This window comes from Pelodiscus sinensis, chromosome 1 (assembly GCF_049634645.1).
Source record: "Pelodiscus sinensis isolate JC-2024 chromosome 1, ASM4963464v1, whole genome shotgun sequence".
Classification (NCBI taxonomy): Eukaryota; Metazoa; Chordata; order Testudines; family Trionychidae; genus Pelodiscus; species Pelodiscus sinensis.
Window position 1 is genome coordinate 300,997,704 of NC_134711.1, and position 13,782 is coordinate 301,011,485.

The following is a 13,782-nucleotide window of genomic DNA, read 5'->3' on the forward strand; positions in this document are numbered from 1 at the left end:
AACTAAATGATAAATTGTTTAAAGATTTTCCATTCCCATTAAAATCATACAATCACAGAACAATAGAGCTGGAAGAGACCTCAGAAGGTCATGAAGTCCAGCCCCCTACTCTAGGACCACCCCAACTAAATCAACCCTGCTAGGGCTTTGTCAAGCCGAGACTTAAACACCTCTAGGGATGGAGACTCCACTACTTCCCTAGGTAACCCATTCCAGTGCTTCACTACCCTCCTAGTGAAATAGTTTTTCCTAATATCCAACCTGGACCTCTCCCACCACAACTTGAGACCATGGCTCCTTGTTCTGCCATCTGTCACTACTGAGAACAGCCTCTCTCTATCCTCTTTGGAACCTCCTTTCAGGAAGTTGAAGGCTGCTCTCAAATCCCCCCTCACTCTTCGCTTCTGCAGACTAAACAGACCCAACTCCCTCAGCCTCTCCTCATAAGTCATATGTTCCAGCCCCCTAATCATTTTGGTTGCCCTCCGCTGGACCCTCTCCAATGCGTCCACATCCCTTTTGTTAGTGGGGGGCCCAGAACTGGATACAATACTCCAGATGTGGCCTCACCAGAGCCGAATAAAGGGGAATAATGACATCTCTGGATCTGCTGGCAATGCTCCTCTTAATGCAACCTAATATGCCATTAGCCTTCTTGGCTACAAGGGCACACTGTTGACTCATATCCAGCTTCTCATCCACTGTAACCCCGAGGTCCTTTTCTGCTGAACTACTACTTAAGTGGTTGGTCCCCAGCTTGTAACAATGCTTGGGATTCTTGTTGAACCTCATCAGATTTCTTGTGGCCCAATCATCCAATTTGTCTAAGTCACTCTGGACCCTACCTCTCCCCCTAGCTTAGTGTCATCTGCAAACTTGCTGAGGGTGCAATCCATCCCCTCATCCAGGTCATTAATAAAGATATTGAACAAAACCGGTCCTAAAACCGAACCTTGGGGCACTCCACAAGAAACCGACCACCATACTGACATCGAGCCGTTGATCACTACCCGCTGGGCCCGGCCTTCTAGCCATCTTTCTATCCATCTTACTGTCCATTTATTCAATCCACATTCCCTTAACTTGCTGGCAAGAATATTGTGGGAGACCGTATCAAAAGCCTTGCTAAAGTCAAGGTATATCACATCCACTGACTTTCCCACGTCCACAGAGCCAGTTACCTCATCATAGAAGCTAATCAGATTGGTCAGGTACGACTTGCTCTTTGTGAATCCATGCTGACTATTCCTAATCACTTTCCTCTCTTCCAAGTGCCTCAAAATGGATTCCTTAAGGATCCCTTCCATGATTTTTCCAGGAACCGAGGTAAGACTGACCGGCCTATAGTTCCCTGGATCGTCCTTCTTCCCTTTTTTGAAGATGGGCACTACATTTGCCTTTTTCCAATCATCTGGGATTTCTCCCAATCTCCATGACTTTTCAAAGATAATGGCTAAAGGCTCCTCAATGACATTTGCCAACTCCCTCAGTACCCTCAGATGCATTAAGTCCGGACCCATGGATTTGTGTATGTTTAGCTTTTCTAAATAGTTCCTAACCTGTTCTTTACCCACCAAGGGCCATCCATCTTCATCCCATCTTGCATCACTTAGCGCATTTGTCCGGGAGCCCACCTTGTCCGTGAATACAGAGGCAAAGAAAGCATTGAGTACTTCAGCTTTCCCCACATCATCTGTCACTAGGTTATCTCCTTCATCCAGTAGGGGCCCCACGCCCTATCTGATCACCTTCTTCTTGTTAACATGCCTGTAGAAACCTTTCTTGTTATCCTTCACATCCTTAGCCAGTCGCAATTCCATTTGCGCTTTCACCTTCCTGATAACCCCCCGGCATTCTCGAGCTATACATTTAAACCCCTCCCTGGTCATTTGTCCAAGTTTCCACTTTTTGTAAGCTTCCTTTTTGTGCTTAAATTCACCAAGGATTTCCTCTGTAAGCCAATCTGGCCTCCTACCATGTTTGCCTCTCTTGCTACACATCGGGATGGTTTCTTTCTGTGCCTTCAATAAGGCTTCTTTAAAATACTGCCAGCTGTCCTGGACTCCTTTCCCCTTCATGTTAGCATCCCAGGGGATTCTGCCCATCAGGTTTCTCAGGGAGTCAAAATCTGCTTTTTTGAAGTCCAAGGTGTGTATTTTACTACTCTGTTTTCTTCCTTTGGTCAGGATCCTGAAATCTACCATCTCATGATCACTGATTCCCAGGTTGTCACCCACCTCCACTTTCCCTATTAGTTCCTCCCTATTTGTGAGCAGGTCAAGTTGCGCACAGCCCCTGGTCGGATCCTTCAGCACTTGTGCCAAGAAGTTATCCCCAACATTCTCCAAAAACTTCCTGGATTGCCAGTGTACTGCCGTATTGGTTTCCCAACAGATGCCAGGGTGATTAAAGTCCCCCACAAGAACCAGGGCCTGCGATCCGGAAGCTTCTCTCAGTTGTCCAAAGAAAGCCTCATCTACCTCATCCACCTGATTTGGTGGCCTGTAGCAGACACCAACCACAACATCACTGCTGTTTTTTGCTCCTTTAAACTTAACCCATAGACTCTCAACAGGTTTTTCTCTCTCTTTATACTGGAGTTCAGAGCAATCATAGTGCTCTCTTTCATATAGTGCAACTCCTCCTCCTTTTCTCCCCTGCCTGTTCTTCCTGAACAGTCTATACCCTTCCAAGAAAAGATCAAAGTTTTAAATTAATCACTTTGTTAAAATAATAGGCTTCCCATAATTGTTAAACTAGTTTGAAAAGTTAAGAAAACTGTGTTTTGCAATTGTGATTACTATTACAAATGAAATGGTGTCGCACTAGGAATATTCAATTTATACCGCAATAAAACATTTTTTACACTATCACATGAGAAGTGGGTGGATAAATCAAGAGGACAGGCATCAGTTCTACTGTGATTTCCATTTTGAAGCTGTGTTATGAAACAGGATGCAACAGGTCACTGGAACACAACTGAGTCATCTTGAAAAGAATTAACCTACAAGATACCACAAAGTTCAGTAAAGTATGACTGATACAGTTTTAATTTGAGATGTGCACTGGGTATCCCTGCTTTGGTGGAAAACTGGAGAGAAGGAATTCTCCTCTGTAGTCTGCAATACACCTCACAGTCAAAATTTAAAGATATTTAGGTACCTTGAAGATAGCAGCCCACTGATTTTCAAAAGCATCTAAGTAGGGTAGGCTCCCAAACCCCATTGACTTCAATTTTATCATGTGCCTAAATGACTTTGTAAATTGGGCCCCATGCCCTAGCTCATCCCTCTGTAGAAGCTCGCACACCTTCCCGAACCATTTCCATTCACCTCCAGCTTATTGGCAAGATGAAACTGCTGGGGATCTGAGCTCAATCCTCTGCAGTCTGCATGTAGCCCCGTGCAGTTCTTCAGATCCTTCCACATCTTTTTCCAGTTTCAAATGTATACAATACTTTTCATACAACCTGCTCTTATAATGTGGTTCTACCACAGTTAGAAATTGGGGTCACAGCCGGCCTCAGACCAAATGGCACAACCCTTCATTTATTAAACTTTTGAATAGCATATTTTTATTGCATTTGTAGCCCGTTTAATTACATTGATACACAATTTGCATGCATGATTTATCCTTGTCATATAAAATGTGCATGCTACAATCTGTAAATCTATATTTATTGATGCCATACATAAGTATATACAATTTGTTTCTGCTAAGCTTCTAGAAACATTTTAATTTTAAGAATAACTGAAACGTACCATCAAAATTGAACTATGCACCAATATTGCGTGGCCCAATATTAAATAGTGACAGCCTTACAATGCTAACCCTAGTCTTTTAGCAATTCACTTTCTATACTGACATTCTGAAGGTTTCTTTGGGACATATTCTATTTTCTATGGGGGGGGTGGGAACAGATAGGATTAGGGAAAGCTAGGTTGACCATTTTTCCCTATGCTGAATACAGGAGACCTGGTAAAATTACTCATATTCAAGTGAGTTCAACAGCAATCAATTGTATATTCTAATTAACATCAAGTTGACTGAGAGCCTGTGTCAAGGCTGTTCCCTTCGCTGGCACTCCAAGTGAAGAAGGTGGGGGCCTGCAAGAGACCTTAAAAATACCTTGCTTCTATAGGCTTCTGCTTCAAAAAAATTCCCCAAGGTCACTGATTCCTTAGCCCTGGCAGATAGGCTGCCACCACCAAAAACCTCTTTCTTCTTTAAGAAAGCTCTTGTAATTTCTTCCAGACGGGTACCCCCAACCTATTTTACCACAAGAGAGCTTGAAAAAAAAAGGAAACAGACTGTAATCTCTGATAGCTGACCTCTCAGTCTTAGGCATGCATACACAGACCTCCTTAACAAAATAAAAAGATAGAGTTGGCAAATTATGCTTGGTTGCTAGGTGTTTTAAAACAACTGAGAAAAGAACAAATTAAAATACACAGAATATCATCCCTGGGATTCATCTTCAAGTATGGTGGGGGGACGGGACACATGGATTTAGTACAGAGAACTTTAACCAAACAACAAAACAAAGAAAATAATCTTCTCTATCTACTCACATAGCCATGCTTCAAGGTCCAGTCCATTTCCATGCCCAGTATTCTTTGTAGGCATGGTAGTCCTGCCTGGTTCAATTCATCTTGTTCCCCCAACTCCTGGTGTAAACTCACACAAAGACAAAACAGAAAGCAGGATTACTTTCCGTTCAAATTTCAGCACCTTCTCCCGTTGGCTCTCCTGGCTCCCTACCAACACCTCCTAGCTACCTGAGGTTAAAAAGAAAAATTGCAGAGTTAGATTATTTTTATTTATCGTCTTATCTTTAAGGCTTTAGGGTTAAAAGAGGGAAGGATGACATACACACTCCCACACATCTCTGTCTCATGTGTGTGTGGGGGGGGCGAAATGGCCCAACTTTCCTGCCTTGTGCTCTCCACCCTGGATGGAGCCTGAGGATGGATCTGCCTCTCCTGGTACGTGGCACAGCACCTTCACATGATCCCCTCCCCAGATTTCTGCCAGGGTTCACATGAGAATGTGACCAGCAGCAGCCTTTGGGTACCGCAGCTTGTCCCTTCCTGCCCGTGCAGCATCAAAAGGCAGCTAACATTTCCAGGCTGCTGCCGGTCACCAAGATAACCCAGTCACCTCCTATCCCCTGGCTACAGTGCATTGGCACCAGGGCACAAGGAACCTGATTACAGGGGCTTCAGCCATTGATGTGGCTCAGTAGAGGAAAATGCCTAGGGAACAGAGCAGCCCCACATTTCCTGAGAGCAGAACCAATGGCTGGAGGCAGTGGAGGGGGTGAAAAGTGTGCTAATCCCTGGCCCCAGAGGCTTCTGTGGAACCTGCAAGTTCAGGGTGCGAACAGGCTAGAAATTGCTCTCTCATGCACTACTCCAGAGCTTAGCTGAGGGGTGGAGAGGCTTCCCTTTGCCAACACAGTGCAAGGTTTTGGCACATGCAGGGCTCGGATCTTACTGGCCAGTGCCCAAACTGGTGTGTCTTAGGCTTTCCTAGGGTGCCAGCTCAGCCAGAGACAGTAGGAGAAGGAAGGAGCCTGTCATCCACACCGTTGATGAGTTCTGTCTTCTGATTAGGGACTGGTTCTGTACATATCACTGGGAGAGAGATGTAGGGGGGGGGGGGGGGCGGGGAGTGCAGGGGCAAAGCAAGAGGGGAAGTGTATAAAAGGTTGATGAGTGGGCAGCAAGGTTCCTTGTAAGCTCCATGGCAGCATGGCCTTGCAGCTGCTTAATGAGCACCTCCCAGGGGCTGAAGGCTGCCATGCATGAGCTGCCTGGCTGGAGGAGGGGCACTTCTCCCTCAGCTATAGCAGCAGCTGCCTGCTGAGGACAGAGCAGCCAGTCTCTTCCTACCAGCTGGGAGACACTTGTGCTCTGTCCTCAGCAGGGAGCTGTTGCTGTACTGAGGGAGAAGTGCCCCTCCCCCAGCCAGGCAGCTCCGTGAGCGGCAGCCCTGAGCCCCTGATCAGGGCTCATTAAGCAGCTGCAGGGCCTTGCTGCCACACAGCTTAGAGGGAACCTTGGAGTTGGCACACAGAGAGGTGCGTTGATGGACCAGCAGGGAAAGCAGCTAGCCCTGTGTGCTGCATGTCCATCCTGCTACCAGCCTTGTGCACCCACCACCATTGTCAGCCACTGGACAACCCCACCCACCGATAGCTGGTATACAGGGATCTGGCCAGCAGCAGGACCCATCAGCACTGATGGAGGAGAAGACAGGAAATGTGGGACAATTTTCCCATTTTGAAGAAAAAGTCAGAACACCTGCAAGAGGGCTTGAATACAGGACTGTCCCTTTAAAAATGGGACATCTGGTCACCCTAAGCATGGCAAAAGAAGTAAACGTATTTTGTTTATATTATTGTGTAAATAAGGGTTCAACCAATATCTCTGGCATCTCATTAAATATGTCTTTTATTAGTTAAAGTCTTAAAATACAAATATACTTTCACAACTGAACAATAAAACAAGATCTAGGAATTGGCACCTGGGCTTTCACTGCGCTTCGGTTCATTCTTTTCTTATTCCTCACTGAGGGTACGTCTACACTACAACGTTAATTCGAACTAAGCTAATTCAAACTAACAGATCCAGACTAAAAAACTAGTTCGAATTAGGGTTTTGCTAATTCAAACTAGCATGTCCACATTAAGTGGACCCTGAACCGGGCTTAAGGATGGCCGGAAGCAGTGCCGGCAGGGCATCAGAGAAGAACTTAGAGCGTGGAGATGCTTTCTCAGGCTAGCCGAGGGCTGTGCTTAAAGGGTCCCGACCCCCACCCCGGACAGACAGTTCTCAGGGGTGCCCCGCTTGCAAAGCAGTCCTTGCTTGGATTGCCCGGAGTACCCACACTGGGCACATCACACCACTCAGCCATCAGCCCGGCTGCACTTGCCGCAGGCTGCCATCTGGGGAGAGGGGACAATTGGGGGGCTGCAGGAGAGCTTCCACCCCCAGAAGGCCGCAGAGCCAGCCCAGTCCTCCCCATCAGGGGCTCGTGCCCCATTCCTCCCTCACCTTCTTCCACTTACCCTACCCTAGCCCCTCTTCTTGATGTACAAAATAAAAATAACGTGTCTTCCAAAATGGAATCTGTCTTTATTGAACAAAACTGGAGGAGACTGGGAAAAGGAGGTGGGAGAGGGGAAGAGAGAGGCTGGGAGAGGGGAGGGCAACTAAAATGATCAGGGGTTGGGAACAGGTCCCATATGAAGAGAGGCTAAACAGACTGGGACTTTTCAGCTTAGAAAAGAGGAGACGGAGGGGGGACAGGATAGAGGTCTCTAAAAGCATGAGTGGGGTGGAGAGGATGCATACAGAAAAGTTCTTCATTAGTTCCCATAAAGAAGGACTAGAGGACACCAAAGGAAAGGAATGGGTAGCAGGCTTCAAACTAATAACAGAAAGTTCTTCTTCACAAAGCAAATAGTCAGCCTGTGGAACTCCTTGCTGCAGGAGGCTGTGAAGGCTAGAACTAGAACAGAGTTTAAAGGGAAGTGAGATCAAGTCATGGAGGCTGGGTCCATGGAGTGGTATTAGCCAGGGGGTAGGAGTGGTGTCCCTGCCCAAAGTTTGTGGAAGGCTGGAGAGGGAAGGCACGAGACAAATGGCTTGGTCACTGTCTTCGGTCCATCCCCTCCAGGGTCCCTAGGGTTGGCCGCTGTCGGCAGACAGGCTACTGGGCTAGATGGACCTTTGGTCTGACCCAGTACGGCCATTCTAAACTCAGGGTCGGGGGTCTCACTGGACCCCCTAGATTCTCTTGCACACCTGCTCCTGGGTGGCCAGGCTGGCAGCTCTCCTGCCCTAGCTGGCCACTTTCCTGTGTCTAGTGCGGAGATCGTGGACGAGGTCCACGATGTCTGCACTAGCCCAAGCGGGTGCCCGCCTCTTGCGGTCCCGGACAAGCTCCCGGGAGCCGCCAGCCTGGTCCCAGGAAGAGGGGGAGGGCTGGGGGGCATCTGGTGGGTGGCTCGATCCGTGCCAGGTGCAGGGTTTGCTGGCTGGGTGCTGGCAGGCTTGCACCTGGCACGGGTACCGTAGCCAGCATGTGCCCCTTTAAGGGGTTCAGGGCCGGGAGGGGGGCAGAAGAGTTTCCCTGGTGTTGGCCAGAGTGGCCACCAGGGAAAGCTGGGGAGGGCTAGCCTCCCACTAGTTCGAATTAAGGGGCTGCACACCCCTTAATTCGAACTAGCTAGTTCGAACTAGGCTTAATCCTCGTGAAGTAGGAATAAGAGCCTCCGGAAAAGGGCGCTTTTTCCGGAGGATCGGGGCCAGTGTAGACGCTCTTTTCCGGCTTTTTTAAAAGCCGGAAAAAAGCGGCGGACATTTTTATTTAAATGCCGCGGGGGATATTTAAATCCCCCGCGCATTTCCCTACTACGACTGGTGAAATTTACATGCCCCTTCCGGAAAAGGGGCCAGTGTAGACGTAGCCCAGATGTTTGTAGTCCAGGGCAGGGGTTCTCAAACTTGTGATACTGTGACACCCCCTTCAGTTGCTCACGACCCCCCTCTCCATTGCTGCAACCACCCTCTCAGTTGCACACAACCCACCTCTAAGTTGCTCGCAACCCCCCAGGGGGGTCGGGACCCCCAGTTTGAAGAATGCTGGTCTAGGGGTTCTCTTTGTCTCCAGCTCTGAGTACTGTAGAGAGCTCAGAGTCTCAAGCACTGGGCCATGCACTCACTGCAGCTCTGGTTCAGGTTCTGCCTGGGCACTGATATCTGAGTTGCAGATGCCATTGTTGGTGTTTGCTTGCTGCAGCACTGTGCATGGCAGTTTAAAGGAGTGTGCACTGGAGGAAGACAGCCGCTCAATGAGGTTACGCTGCATCCACCATTTCAGATCTTAATGGGCAGAGGGCAACTTTCAGAAGTGTTCCAGGGAAGGAGGAACAGCTGAGCCAAATTCAGTGGGGCATTCTGCCTGGGGCTCTAGCAGTGATTTTCAGGAGCAGCCCTAGACGAGCTGCCGGCAACTGGCGCCTTAGGTGAAATGCGCGCTCGGCGCCCCCGCCTCCAAAGCCCTCAACTGCCATTTTTCTTGGTGCTCTAGGCGACCGCCTAGGTTACCTGTATTGATGAGCCGCCACTGGTGATTTTAAGGGCCTGATTTGAATACCATTGCAACATGCACCAGCTGAAGGTGTCAATTAACAGGGCTTTGCAAAGTGCCCCTCTATTCAGGATTTTAGGTGCTAGAGCAATGCTCTAGATCAGGGCTATTTAACACGCAGCCCGCGGCCCATTTGTTTACAGCCTACATGCAGTATGAATTTACACAGGGCTCAACACATGGCCCATGGGTGGGAACCAAAACAAAAAAGTAGCCAATATAATGGTCTTCTGTTGATATGCATTTTAGTAGTTAAATTCCTGGACTGTCATTGTTTATTAAAAGTGCTGTCATATGGATGGAAATCGGGTAAATATTGCATTTTATTAATATCAGCAGAACTGACTTAAATGGGGGCCTGCGTGTTGTGTAGTCTTTGTATTCATGCCGGTCAGTGTGAAATAAGCTATTTGCATATATTTGCATATATATGCAACCACACTTAAGTTGCAGCCCTCAGCATATGCTGTGAGTATCATTGTGTCCCTCGGGGCTTCCAAAGTTGAGTAGTCCTGCTCTAGAACATTGTGGCAGCACTTCGCCTGGATGAAATATGGGATAAATAACATCCAATAATGGCGTAGAACAAGGACAGGCATTTTTTTAATTTAAATAAGGAGTTTTACATTAGGGAACTGTTGACAACCCAGATGCCCCTATCTCCCAAAAAATTAGCTAGTAGGTCATAGTTCCCCCAGGAGATCACAGCAGACAGAAGGGGCAATCTAGGCCTTCAACCTCTCACACTTCACGGGCAGATGTGGCAGGTTGAGAGGCAGCAGGTATAGAAAGAAGAGCAGCATGAAGGTGCAGGGATGATGTGGGAGAAGGGTAGCCAGTATCTAGGTCAGGTGCTTCATGGCTAGAGCCCTACCAAATTAGTGGGCATGAAAAACATGTCACTGACCTTGAAATCTGGTCTATTATGTGCTTTTACTCTATACAGCCGGTCCTCAAGTTGCGATCGGTCGACTTACGACCGTTTGCAGTTACGACCAAAAATGTCGTAAATGGCGGACCCCGAATTATGACTGTGATCCGCGCTTACGGTGTGGTCACATGTTACTCAATGGGGTCCGACTTACGAACAAACCGAGTTACGACCAATTGCTTGGTCCATAACCGGTTCGTAAGTTGGAGACAGGCTGTACTATACAAATTTCATAGGGGAGATCAGCATTGCTCAAATCAGGGATCCTAATCCAAAAGAGAGTTGTGGGGAGTCACAACGTTATTTTAGGGAGGGTGGGTGTTGTAATATTGTCAACCTTACTTCAAGGCTGATTTCAGAACTGGGAAACTAGAGAGTGGTAACTGTTGGCCGAGCTCCAACTCTGAAGGCAACGCCTCTGCAGCAGCAGCAGCAGCAGCAGCAGCACAGAAGTAAGGCTGGCAATACCATTTCATGACATTCATACTTCTCTGCTGCTGGTGGTGGCAGCTCCGCCTTCAGCGGTGGCCAGCAGCCACCATGCTATAAGTACCCAGCTCTGAAGGCAGCACCACCAGCAGAAGCAGTGCAGAAGGGTAGCAGTACCACACCTCCCCCCCTCCCTCTACACACACACACACACACACACACACACACACACACACACACACGCACAATAACCTCCTTTTTGAGTCAGGACTCCTACAATTACAACACTGTGAAATTTCAGATTTAAATAGCTGAAATCAAATTTAGGACTTTTAAAATCCTATGGCCATGAAATTGACCAAAATGGACTGAATTTGTTAGGGTCCCACTCATGGCATCCCAGGAATGAGGCCTGGGGCAGGGGTGGTTAGCAGGAGCTACAGCAGGGGGTGTGCAGCAGCAGGTGGGGATTGGAGCTTGGGGGAATAGTGCTTGGGCGGGGAAGACTGCAGCAAGCACACCGGGGCTCAGGGAGACTGCAGCTGAGGGGCTCAGAGGTGGGGAGGCTGTAAGTGGGGGGGGGTCAGGGAGGCGGAGCTTAGAGCGCAGCATGCGCGCTGATGCCTCGCGGGGCGTGCAAAGATCCCCTCTTTATAGCCCCTCCTCCTGGAAGGTCGACTGGGGCCAGGCGGGGGGGCGGGGGGGGCCGGCGCCTGCGCACCAAAGAGCAGCAGGTGTCTGACTGTCGGCGCGTGCCTCAGACCGTCCCCTCCTCTCCGTTCTGTGCGCGCGCCGCTCACGCGACCCCTTTGCTATCCACGTGCCTTTAGCGCCTCTTCTCGCGGACTAGCGGCGCCGCACAGCGCGCGCCCCCGCTCCTGTCCCTCTTTGCGCGCGTGCCTGCGCCTGTCTCTGCCTCAGCCCCATGCACCAGGCACCGCGTCCAGGGGCCAGCGCGGAGGGGACTGCACCTGCGCTCCCTACTGCACAGCCTGGAGCTGGCACCGCCGCCCCCTCCCCGTGTCCGTGCAGTACAAACAATGAGCCTGCCAGGAGCAGCCTGCCCCGCTGCATAGAAAGGACCCGGAGACCTTCTTCCTCCAACAGGGGAGAAGCCAAGGTGACCATCATAGAGGGCTAGTCCCGCTGTCTGTCTGTCACTCTGTGTTTCCATCTGTCTGTATGAGGTTGTGTTACCCTCGCACAGATGCTTGCATGGCATTGCTCTGTCTCCCTACCTCATCACATCCATTGCTATTAATTCAGGACCAAGGATGCTCTGCAGGGTAAACATCCCCCAGCCCGAATTTCCAACTCATGTAGATAGGATGATGTCTCCTACTGCTATGGTTAAAAGAATTCTGCTGGGTTGCCTATTCCGGGTTTGAATCATGAGAATTCTTAACAAAATGGTTAAAAACCCTGATGCTTAATTGCAAACCTGGCTGGTGACTTGTGATTTTATATCATGCAACAATTGCTCTTTTTCCATATTTAAACTCATGTGCTTTGGGTTTGTTTATCTTGTTAATCCAAAAAACCTTTCAAACAGTTCTAGCTATATGAACAGGTTTTTATTTCTTTAGTGCAGTCCTATGTGCCCATACCATATTTCAGTTGTTTCTCCCTTGTTTTTAATGAAGCAAATCTTTCTAATTACTCCATGCCCTGTTCTTTTGTTTTCTTTAAATAATTTGAGGCAATTTTAAATTGTGCTTTTCTTCATCATTTGAACTGTCACATTTATGTAACATGTGCCTACCTGCAAATGAGATTGATAGCGATATCTAAGATATTGCATGTTCTTGAATTCACCAATTATGTATCTGAACATTAAAAAATATCTTTTCATTGAAGAAGACAGGGGTTAAAATGAATGAAGATCTGAAGGCTAATTTAAGCTGGCTGCCTCAAGATCATTTAGAAACCAGCGCTACAGAGAATGTCTCAGCTGCAGTCTCCTCCCTGATTCCTGTCGTAGACCCAGAACCAGAGCTCATAGTAAACCCCTGGGACATTGTTTTGTGTACTTCAGGAACCCTCATCTCCTGTGAAAATGCCATTGTGGTCCTTATTATTTTCCAAAATCCTAATCTCCGTGCCCCCATGTTCCTTCTGATAGGCAGCCTGGCACTTGCAGACCTCTTAGCAGGAATTGGATTGATCATCAATTTTATTTTTGCTTATCTTCTACAATCGGAAGCTACAAAACTGGTCACTATTGGACTCATTGTTGCCTCTTTCTCTGCATCAGTCTGCAGCTTGCTGGCTATTACTGTTGATCGTTACCTCTCATTGTATTATGCTTTGACTTATAATTCAGAAAGAACTGTCACTTTTACCTATATCATGCTTATTTTGCTCTGGGGAGCATCTATCTGTATTGGACTGCTGCCTATAATGGGCTGGAACTGCCTCAAAGATGAATCCACCTGCAGCGTTATCAGACCACTCACTAAAAATAATGCAGCTATCCTTTCAGTCTCTTTCTTGCTCATGTTTGCTCTCATGCTGCAGCTCTACATTCAAATTTGTAAAATCGTGATGCGCCATGCCCATCAGATTGCCTTGCAACACCACTTCCTGGCCACATCCCATTATGTGACCACCCGAAAAGGAGTATCTACTTTGGCTATTATTTTGGGGACCTTTGCTGCTTGTTGGATGCCTTTTACACTCTATTCTTTAATAGCAGATTACACTTATCCTTCAATATATACCTATGCCACCCTCCTGCCAGCCACCTACAATTCCATCATTAATCCTGTAATATATGCTTTTAGAAACCAGGAAATACAAAAAGCATTTTGGCTCATCTGCTGTGGTTGTATTCCCTCTAGCCTGTCTCAAAGAGCAAGATCACCCAGTGATGTTTGATTAACAGCCAGCCATGAGGACTTTAATTAACATTTTGTTTTTCAGACATTCCTGCAACAATCTTCAGTTAGATACATTCCTTAGATTATACATATCTGATTCATATTCAAACCATAGGATGCACTGAGCCTTTTGAAAAGACAAACCCCATTAACTGAAATGAACTCACTGGTTTAAGGAAGATTTCCAAAATCAAAATGATTAGTGTTCTTTCAAATTGTATTAATGCTCAGGTTCTATGAATGGACTAAACCAGTCATTCACATTTACTGTGATTTTATGTTAACTTTGTTAGTCAAAAAAAAAAGGTAGACTGAAGAGTTGTAGCCTTTTAAAAAAATAGTTTGTGTTTGAGCTTCATTATACCACATGATTTTTCTGTTGCC

The 13,782-nt window shown here is 47.5% G+C and overlaps 1 protein-coding gene across 1 annotated transcript; it reads left to right on the forward strand.

The window, feature by feature from the left end:
• The first annotated feature begins 12,191 nt into the window (after window positions 1-12,191).
• GPR12 (G protein-coupled receptor 12) lies at window positions 12,192-13,528 on the forward strand. Its single transcript, XM_075921113.1, has one exon. It carries the CDS (start codon window positions 12,392-12,394, stop codon window positions 13,394-13,396), a length of 1,005 nt encoding a protein of 334 aa, XP_075777228.1. The 5' UTR covers window positions 12,192-12,391; the 3' UTR covers window positions 13,397-13,528.
• Window positions 13,529-13,782: the final 254 nt, after the last annotated feature.

Bases quoted from the DNA above. Each gene is read 5' to 3' on its own strand.
- GPR12 (XM_075921113.1), top strand. From the start codon at position 12,392: ATGAATGAAGATCTGAAGGCTAATTTAAGCTGGCTGCCTCAAGATCAT.